Genomic DNA, 10,979 nt, shown 5'->3' on the forward strand with positions numbered 1-10,979 from the left:
TAAACACTGTATGTTTAACTGTAAGCCAGTTAAATTTTCTGAAGTCAGTGACTTTGACTTTATTCAAATCTTGAAAGAAATCAAAGATGCCAATGATGATCAGTTTCCCAGTTTTCCAAACAAAAGAGCTGTATATTTTATTGCTTATGCAAAAAGTCACAGATAAAACTCTTCTTTTAGCTTTTTCCTGCTTTCTACAGTATTTCAGCCACATACTACTTCTTAATCGTAGATATGCCTTCTCATATCTGTGTACTTATTTCCATACTTGCATTGTACTTTCCTATTCCTATGTTTGAGCTCAAATGTTCCTCTCTGGCAGTTGCCTTTCCTTCTATGATCTTATAGAGTTTTTCATTTGATATTTATTACTTATCTCCGTTGCCAGCTGTTTGCCCCTTCTGCTGGCTCTCCCTTCTCCCCACCGCCCAAAAAAGAAAGGCAACTAGGCAAGTAGAGGAGGCTTATTTTTCCAAGCTTGTATACTTAGGATAACCTTCCCTTATAAATTTTATTAAAAAGTTCATGTTAATAAATCACCTGGGAGAGGATCCTGGATTCCAAAATTGATGAAAACTACTCTGATCTTGTCAATTTGTATAATCTTCTGAACTCCAGGATTGACCTGTCTGGTGTATGTCATCTCTTCTAGGTGAGAAGGGCAACCCTACTCATCCTATTAGGATCAACTTGTAGTTTCTTTAACCCAAATTATATATTTCTACTTCTTTTTTTTATATATATATATTTCTACTTCTGAATATGATGTTAATGTACAGAAATTACATATATACTTAAATGTTAACATTTAAAAATCTCTGCTTTTCCCTCCTTAGGTCTTTTCTTAAATGCTGTCCTGTCACTGAGGCTTATTTTTCCTGATCTCCCCATTTACTGAGCAATGTTCTTTAGCCAACCTAACCTACATTCTTACTTCTCTTCCTGCCCTTATTTTTCTCCATAGCATTTAACACTGACCTATGAGTATTTTCCTTATTTATAACTTAGTAGGCTTCTCACAGGGAGCCCGATGCAGGACCCAATCCCCAGACCGCGATCACACCCTGAGCCGAAGGCAGGCACTAAACTGCTGAGCCACCCAGGCGTCCCTATTATTTAGATTTTTATATCACTATACCTCTATGGTAGATAGAGTATTTAGATATATTTCACTGATTAGAAAACACTAGAGAGATCTAATGACTTTGCCATAGTCAGGTGGTTAATTTCTTTCAGGTGGGGATATAGTCACATTTTAATAGATGGGCAACTTCTTAAAAGATACCTAACAGAACGAATTAAAAGAATAACAGTAAATTTGCTAATTCTGCCTGAAAATTTTGTTTTAACATCTGATATTTGCAAAGCTTTGTATTTGTTATTAAATACCCTTTTTTTTTTTTGATGAGCAGTGGTTTTCTGTTACAGAAATCGTTTCAGACTGGGACAAATGCACGTCTGGATGAACGCATTTTTGCCATGTGTCAAGTGAAAAATCAGCCTTTGGTTTACCTTATGCTCACAACTCATCCCACTTTGTATAGAGTTGACAATCTCTCAGATGAGGTAAGATTACTTTTTTAGTGACTTTTTCTTAGAGGTTCACAAGCTTAATTATACTAAGTCCCTTGTAGAAATGAGGAAAGTTTTGTTTTGCTTTTAAAGATTTATCTAGGGACACCTGGGTGGCTCAGCGGTTGAGTGTCTGCCTTTGGTTCAGGGGCCTGATCCCAGGATCTAGGATTGAGTCCCGCACCGGGCTGCCTGCGGGGACCCTGCTTCTCCCTCTGCCTGTATCTCCGCCTCTCTCTGTGTGTCTCTCATGAATAAGTAAATCTTAAAAATAAATAAATAAATAAAGATTTATTTATTCATTTTACAGAGAGAGAGCACAGCACGTGTGCATGTGAGTGTGGGTGGGATGGTGGCCAGAGTGAGAGAGAGTCTCAAACGGAGTCCATACTGAGCGTGGAGCCCATATCAGGGCAGATCACAACCTAAACTGAAACCAAGAGGTGGACAGTCAACCGACTGCACCACTCAAGCATCCCAGTAAAGTTTTGTTTCTTAAAGCTATTAATTCTATTCCTTTGGTAGATCTGTGTAAGGAAATCTTGGTTTGAGGAAGCTCTGAGAATAGAGCCTCCTTTCTTACTAAAATATTATTTAAGATATAAAAGTAATAAACTTTGTTAAGACAGATCTCTATAGCAGATCTAAGTAAATGAATAATCAAATTGACATCTGATTTATTTATTCAAACAAATTGATCTGGAGTGTCCTGAGAGTGGAATTACATCTGAAAGCCCTAAGTCAATATTGAGTTTAATAGTATTATTGAATTAAATAAAAAAATATTTAAGTTGTAACATTATTTGCCCCCTTTTTTCCTTTCTTTTCTTTTCTTTTTTTTTGGAAGGTCCCACCGAGATATTATTTGCCCTTATTAGGAAATTTAACCTGAGTTAAAGTCACATGCATAAAATGTTAAATCATAATCTTTTTTCTAAAATTGTGATCAAGTTAGGATATACATATTAGAAGTAATATTTTGGTTAAAAACCTTACAAAATTTAAAGAATTTAAGATGTCTTACATATATCAAGGACAAATTACCTATGAAATATGAGGTTTCGGGCACCCTGGGTGGCTCAGTGGTTTAGTGCCGCCTTCAGCCCAGGGCGTGATCTTGGAGACCGGGGATCGAGTCCCATCAGGCTCCCTGGATGGAGCCTGCTTCTCCCTCTGCCTGTGTCTCTGCCTCTCTCTCTCTGTGTCTCTCATGAATAAATAAATAAAATCTTTAAAAAAAATTATGACTGCATTTGGGACGCCTGGGTGGCTCAGAGGTTGGGCGCCTGCCTTCAGCCCAGGGTGTGATCCTGGAGTCCCGAGATCGAGTCCTGCATTGGGCTCCCTGCATGGAGCCTGCTTCTCCCTGTACCTGTGTCTCTGCTTCTCTCTCTCTCTGTCTCTCATGAATGAATGAATGAATGAATGAATAAATAAATAAATAAATAAATAAATAAATAAATAAATAAAATCTTAAAAAACAATTATGACTGCTTTTAACTATGTCAACAAAAAATTCTTGGAATGCAAAGGTCAGAGGCCGGGAAAGCTCTAGTACTGTAGAGTTTGCAAACTGGAAGTCCGCTCTGAAGGAGAAAGTCACCACAGGGTTAAATAGGCAAAAACTGCAAGTTCTGTGTCCTTTGGGACCTCTGACTGAGGTCCCAAACTATAGCTTCAGGAGCAGAATGATAAGCTGTATATAATTCAGTATTTCTGGTAGCAGCTTCAAGATATGGTAGCAGCTCCAGCTGATAAGATGTGTGGCAGCAAATTGTGCTGAATTTTGTGTGGGCTTGTTACCTCAGGCTATGTTGTTGACTGGTTTTGTTCTCCATGGTCATTTGGCCTGATTAAAAGTTTATTTTTTCTCCCTTGACATGGGGGAATGCATCTTGTCAGCTCTTGTTGTCTAATTATTGGGGTATTTTGTTCTTCAGTTGTATCTAAAAGCTTTAACTTTTTGGGGGGCACCTGGGTGGCTCTGTCAGTTAAGCATCTAACTTGATTTCACCTCAGGTCATGATCTCACAATTGTGAGATCAAGTCCTGCATTGGGCTCCACACTCAGTGGGGAGTCTGCTTGAGATTTTTTTTTTTTTGCTCCCTTTCCCTCTTTTCCTCCCCCCTTTCTCTCTCTCTCTCTCTCTCTCTCTCTCAAATTAATAAAGTCCAAAAGCTTTAATTTTTTTGCTTAAATCCTCAGGGGGCACTCAACATCAATGATCGCACCATACCTCAGCCACCTATTCTTCAGCTTTCCGTGGAGAAGCTGAGCAGAGATGGAGCTTTCCTCATGGATGCAGGCTCTGTGAGTAGTCTGATTGATCGGGATCCTTCCCTCTACATACTATTATACCTTCATTCACTTTAGTATCTCTTTTCCTGAACAGATTATTTGCTACTTAATCTATTTTTGTATGAGCTACCTTCTCCCTCTATAACCTCTTTTCATGCCAAGCATAAAAGTCTCATCATGGTAAAAAGTAATTATTAGTTCAGCTGAAATCTGTATAATCTTACTAAACATACTCTTCGTTTTGATCTTTTAAAACATACTCAGTGGTAAAGGTGAATCAGCAGCTCACTATTGTGTGTGTCTCAAAATAATTTTCTTCCTGTTCCCAGGTGCTGATGCTTTGGGTTGGAAAAAATTGTGGACAAAATTTTCTCAGCCAAGTTCTAGGAGTTCAAAACTATGCATTAATTCCACAGACTATGGTAAGACTTTTTTATTATAGTGATTGTGGTAGACTTTTTTTTTTTTTTTAAAGATTTTATTTACTTATTCATGAGAGACACAGAGACAGAGGCAGAAACATAGGCAGAGGGAGAAGCAGGCTCCCTGCGGGGAGCCCGATTCGGGACTTGATCCCAGAACCCCAGGATCATGACCTGAGCCAAAGGCAGATGCTCAACCACTGAACCACCAAGATACCCCTAATTTTCACTTTTAAAGTTAGAATTAGGGGTGCCTAGGTAGCTCATTTGGTTAAGCATCTGACTCTTGGTTTCAACTCAGGTCATGATTTCAGGGTCATTCTCTGTGCTCAGTGGATAATCTGCTTCTCTCTTCCCTCTCTCATTATCTATCTATCTATCTATCTATCTATCTATCTATCTATCTATCTTTTTTTTAAAAGGTATAATATGGGCAGCTCAGGTGGCTCAGTGGTTTAGCGCCGCCTTCAGCCCAGGGCCTGATCCTGGGGACCGGGGATCAAGTCCCACGTCAGGCTCCTTGCATGGAGCCTGCTTCTCCTTCTGCCTTTGTCTCTGCCTCTCTCTCTCTCTGTCCCTCATAAATAAATAAATAAAATCTTTAAAAAATAAATAAAAAGGTATAATATTAAAATTAGAATTGATTATAACATGGTATTATTTAGTATCATATATTTTAGACCCTACTATCAATTTGTCCCCAACATTGGAATATGTATTTTATGTTAGTGCTTTTTCATATTTATGGGTTTAACTCCATTCACAGAAGTCATTAGGAAATCATGTATTTAAAAGATGTTTGTGTCAGGAGTATAGCTGGAATAAGCACTATCTTTAAAGCTGTAAATAAAACTATTGGCTTGGTTGACAAGGCATTTTAGGTAATGAGGTAAATAATTGTCATATTTGTAATAACTGCCTGAATCAGTTAATTTTATTTTTTTATTTTTTTTATTTTTTTTATTTTTATTTTTTTTGAATCAGTTAATTTTAGATGTCATAATAAAATGAAGAGGTTGGATTTCTTCTGGATCAGGGCTCAGTAAAGTGTGCCAAAGTTTTTGTCAATAAAGTTTTATTGGAACATAGCTGTGTCCATTCACTTATGTATTGTCTATGGCTCTGTAGTGGAACATTGGCAGAGTTGTGTATTGCAGCAGAGACCAAATGACGTGCAAGCCTAAAGTATTTCTATTGTTTGGCCTTTTCAGAAGTTTGCCTACCCCTTACTAGAAAACTGTGATATACATACTCCCAGGCCCCTTTCCCTAAGACCTCCTAAGTCAATCTTGCAGTTCAGCAAGATCTCCAGGTGAATAATATACATGATAAAGTTTGAGAAGCACTGTAAATGATGCATTAACTGTGTGATTCAAGTAAGTTGGATATTGCTGATTTTTGTTTAATAGACAGATCTTCCAGAACTTGATACACCAGAATCTGCCAGAATAATAGCATTCATCTCTTGGCTTAGAGAGCAGAGACCATTTTTCCCCATACTTTATGTAATAAGGTAAGTTGCATTTTTTGTTTGCTAATTGGGAAATAATTTATTTAGCTTTACAAGGACCTATTTTGAGTTATAGTTACCCATGACATATTGCTTAAGGAAACCCTTTAGAAAAGAAAAAAAGAAAGAATGTTCAATAAATATTACTCAATTATGCTTTCTATTCAGTTACTAGCAAAGAGTATGTTAAAAGCATCATGACAATGGACAAATCCACTGTTTATTTTACTATTGCATTTTATGTAATGTATATATTTTTGTCTTATTCCACAGGGATGAGAGTCCAATGAAAGCAAACTTCCTTCAAAACATGGTAGAAGACAGAACAGAATCTGCATTATCATATTATGAATTCCTTTTGCATATACAACAACAAGTGAACAAATGAATAAATGAAGATATTTGACTTAAAGTCATGATAATGCAGAACACCTGAGAATGTGTAATACCTTCCTTTTCTATTAGGTTTGTGGACTAATGTGATGATTATATGTTCTCACTGTGATTTCAACAAACTATAGCAAATAAAGGACCACAACAGAGAATCAAACATGCAACTCTGAAATACTGTATTTTTCAAATCAAAATAGATCTACATACATTTGATTGGATACTTTTTTTTCCTTTGCTGCCAATAATGTTTGAGTTGTTATGGATTGAAATAGGATGAGACAATATTGCAGAGGCAAAGTAAATTTTGTAAAATAAAGACTTCTGTGTTTCAAATGTATATTTCTCATTTTTTCCTGAAATTTTGGCTGCTACATTTAAAACCTCACAAGACTTAGTGTTGCAGGGATGTTACCAATTCATTGATAATGATCTTTTTAAAATCAAAAAGTTTCAGAAGTAAATATTATGTAGAAAACTAGAACCCATCCCCCATACCTGTGTTGTTTTTTTTATATAAGGAAGAAAAAGGATCATGTTAACTAAAGCTAGAGTAAACTCACTCTAGTTTGAGAAGAAAAATATGAAATAATACAGTCAAGCTTTAAAATCTATCAGTATTCTCTATACTTGAAGAACAAAGTCACTTTGATTTGAAGTGAAAACTAAGTGGTTTTCTGATGTGATGTGACTGCAGAAGACTTGTTTGGACACACTATCATGTTCTGCAGTGAAAAGAATCAGCTGTCTTCATAAATATATTGGGACTGGCAATGATAATAGGGAGATGAGAAACTGATTATCTTGATTCTTGAAATGGGCTTTGGTTCATTTCTGCTCTGTGATGTACAATAAAAGTGTTATATTATTGGTGAATTGATGAATTAAAGGTTTTTAAAATTCTGTCTCATGCATCAGTAACATTTTTCTAAGGAATTTAATAATTGGAAGCCACTCATAAGCTATTTATTCTTGGATATTAAAACTTATTAAAGCATGAATGCTGCTTTTGATTTGGTGGATATTAAGATTACACAAATCCAAAATATTGAAGTTATGGTAGAAACTTGATTTCTGAACATGCTCAAGAGACTGCTTTTTTGATTGAGCCAGAGAAATATTATAGTCAAAACCATTGAATGGATTTTGTTTACAAATAGATAAATTAAACATTTGTATATTTAAAGTGCTGTGGTAGGATATCTTTAAAAGAGTTTGGCTCATTTTTCACAGATTCACCTTGTCTTGTATAAACTTCTTAAAGTAAAAGTTGTTCAGTGTGTAATACTTGATGAAAAGATTTTTGTTTCTTTGTTTCAATGAGTTAGAAAAATGTGTTTACAATCTTGGTCTCATAGGATCACCAATGAAATAGTAACTTTCAAGTTTACATCAGTATGAGCTGACTTTAACTGAGTTGTTGGGGGATATGGAAGAAGCAGGTCCCATTGGAGTATACACTACTACCTGCCTGCTGGATCAGACTAACTGGGTTTTTTAGGAATATCATCTCCCTTAAGCAGTGTTAAGATTTCTCTTCAGTATGTGAGTGGTGCATTGAACTGGAAATTTTCTTGAAAGCTGCTTCATTGATTAGGAAGCAATTTTCACATCGTAGCAAATTAAAATAAATTTCTATTTTCCCCTCTTTTACAGAAACAGTCATCCTTGTGCACTGATTGATGTTTCTTAAAATAACTAAAATTCTCTTCTTAATGTGAATTGTAAATGTTATTATTTGTAGGTCCTTTCTTAATAGTAGTGAAGAATCTTCCAGAGGGAAAAGTTTGTGCTTCTAGGGACAATAACCTTCCTTGTGCCTCACTTCATCCCCGAGTGGGTAGGACTCTTGTTATTGCCACAGCATGCTTTTTTAGTATAGTTCACAAATTTACTTTTAAAATTTCACTTTAAAAATGATTTTCAATAGTGTATAACATGTGCAACCTAGAATAATTTTATAATAGGTCATAAACACAATTTTAGTTAAAATTCGTAATATTTGTTCTCCGGATAATGAGGGAATGAATGAACCTTTTGGAGATATTGATAGTAAGTAATTATTTTTTGTAATATTGAATGTTTTTTTAGTTTTTTTTTTTTTTTTTTTGCAGTAGGGCACTACCTGCTATCTCATCTTGTATTACTTTTTAATGTAAAGCAACTAATATTTACACTATGCCATATTTTTTTTTATTGTAGTTGTAAATTATGAAAGATCCTTGAATTTTCTACAGATCTACAACTACTAAAGTACAGACAAGGGCAATCTTGGTATTTAAATCTGAGCATGGCAATTCTACCATAAAAAGTACTCTATTTTTCTAATTTCTAGGATTTTTAAAATAACATTTCTGTGTGTCTGACATAGTAATATTCGCTCAAGCTGTGTACCTTTTAGTTTGCATATATTTCATTGTTTTATTTAATGTATTGAGTCTAACAGACTGTTTCACAATAATTAGAACAAAAGATTTATTTCTTCTAATCAAAGATGCGTAACAGCTATTATCTAGGGGACCATCAAATGTGATTTCAAGATTTTGTTAACTATTTCAAATATAATCCTTATATAGAAATTTTAATTTTGTAAAGTAGTGTATAATATTGTAACATTAAATTCTTGTTCTCAGATTCAAATATGTATTGATCTTCAATGTGCTGTGTTAAATCTTGCTTCTCTTAACTATTAGAGACAAGATTTGTCTTCCTTTTTACAGTTTGTAATTTTCACTGTTTTATTCCTGTAAAAAGAAACAGTCATTTGTAACCCATGCAAATAATCGTTTGAACTGTGCTAACTTATCAATTTGGCTATTCAATAAAGTTATTGAAAGAGCTTACATATAGTGACTAATTTTTTTTAAATTTTTATTTATTAATGATAGTCACAGAGAGAGAGAGAGAGAGAGAGAGAGAGAGGAGGCAGAGACACAGGCAGAGGGAGAAGCAGGCTCCATGCACCGGGAGCCCGACGTAGGATTCGATCCCAGGTCTCCAGGATCGTGCCCTGGGCCAAAGGCAGGCGCCAAACCGCTGCGCCACCCAGGGATCCCCAAGTGACTAATTTTTTAAAGGGATATGAATACCTGCTAGTCACTGAATTGTGCCATGTTTTACATTCAAGTCAACGGAGGCTATTGCGGAAAGCACTTTGAATCTAAGCTGGTGTCTGGGATGTCATAAACCAAATTCTTGGATGCTCACTCCTCAAGGATTGCTGGGTTTAAAATTCTAGATTGAAAGGGGTTGTTTTTGTTTTTTAAAATTCTTGACATGTTTAAGATACTACTCCGTTGTCTTCTGGACCCTTTGGTTATTGATAAGATGCCTACTGTCAACCTGATTGTTATTTTGAAGATAATCTGTTAGCTTTCAAGATTTTTCTTTTTTCCTTAATATTCTATAGTTTGGCTACTTTGAGTTTATAGTTTATAGTGCTTGTTTTTCAGAGCACATTTTAATCTGAAAATCCTCATGTATCTTGATATCTGGAAAATTCTCAGCTGTTTATTTTTTTAAGTGAGAGATGATTGACATAAAGCTATTTTCTTTTAAAAATGTGTCGTTTAAAAAAGTTGTCATTTTCTTTTTTACTCTCAGAGTTCCTATTAGATGAATATTTCCACTAATTCATCTTGTAACTGTGTCCAGGTTGCAGTTTTAATTTCATCTAATGAGTTTTATATTTATATAACTATTTTTCATTTTCAAGATTGATTTTTTTAAAAATATCCGTGTAGTTTTGATTGATTAATCCCCGATTTTGTAAAGGGATTAATAAAAAGAGAGAGAGGCTTATAATTAAAAAATTATAAAGGCCTTTTCATAAAATTATTTCTTTCTGGAGCAAATTGTAATTTTTTAAGTTTTTATTTTAATTCTATTTAGTTAACAGTGTTTTATATTAGTTTCAGGTGTACAATACTATAATTCAGCACTTACATACATCACCTGGTGCTCATCATAAGTACACTTCTTCCTCTTTTTTTTTTTTTTTTTAATTTCAACTCTACCCCACCCTGTGGGGTTTGAACTCAGGACTCTAAGATCAAGAATTGCATGCTCTTTCAACTGACCCAGCCAGGCACCCCTCAACAACTGCATTCTTTAATCCCCATTCCCCATTCTTTAATCCCCTATTTGATCTATACCCTCACCCCCCACGAATTCCAATTTTTAATTCGGCTGGCAATTTAAATATCCATGTTTTTCAAAATTTGAGTTTGTAGACTCATTGGAGTGAGAGAATCAGAATTTTTTTTAAGAATTTTTTCTTAAAAAGATGTATTTTATTAATGGAGACACCGAGAGAGAGAGACAGAGAGAGAGAGAGAGAGAGAGAGAGGGAGGGAGAGGCAGAGACACAGGCAGAGGGAGAAGCAGGCTCCATGCAGGGAGCCCAACATGGGACTCAATCCCTGGTCTCCAGGATCATGCCCTGGACGGAAGGTGGCGCTAAAGCGCTGAGCCACCCGGGCTGCCCTGAGTGGGAGAATTTTTGTTTTTGTTTTAGCTTGTCTCTATCCAAGCCCCTTCACCTATCTATGGGTGTTTTTAGTCATATTTTCTAGCCCTTTCCCCAAAACGAGGGCTCATAGTGGTGTTTTTGGGCTTCTGTGCTGCAGTGATTTGACTGAAATCACCATTTCAGTCACCAGCAGTGGGAAGACTAGTTGTTGCCTTCTTCTGCCTCCCAGATTAAAAGTTGAAGTCCAAAACTTTGTGGGTCAATAGTGAATGATACTTTGAATATTTTTGGAGGGAGGGAAGGCCTCAAGAAGTG

The 10,979-nt window shown here is 35.6% G+C and overlaps 1 protein-coding gene across 1 annotated transcript in view; it reads left to right on the top strand.

The window, feature by feature from the left end:
* SEC24A (SEC24 homolog A, COPII coat complex component) overlaps positions 1–9,036 on the top strand; it is a 63,394-nt gene extending 54,358 nt beyond the window's left edge. Inside the window, exons 19-23 of the mRNA XM_038552195.1 lie at positions 1,429–1,566; positions 3,779–3,883; positions 4,201–4,293; positions 5,703–5,806; positions 6,077–9,036. Coding sequence (XP_038408123.1) covers positions 1,429–1,566; positions 3,779–3,883; positions 4,201–4,293; positions 5,703–5,806; positions 6,077–6,191 — 555 coding nt within the window. The 3' untranslated portion in view covers positions 6,192–9,036. The remainder of the gene's footprint in view (positions 1–1,428; positions 1,567–3,778; positions 3,884–4,200; positions 4,294–5,702; positions 5,807–6,076) is intronic.
* Positions 9,037–10,979: the final 1,943 nt, after the last annotated feature.

Source organism: Canis lupus, chromosome 11 (assembly GCF_011100685.1).
Source record: "Canis lupus familiaris isolate Mischka breed German Shepherd chromosome 11, alternate assembly UU_Cfam_GSD_1.0, whole genome shotgun sequence".
Lineage (NCBI taxonomy): Eukaryota > Metazoa > Chordata > Mammalia > Carnivora > Canidae > Canis > Canis lupus.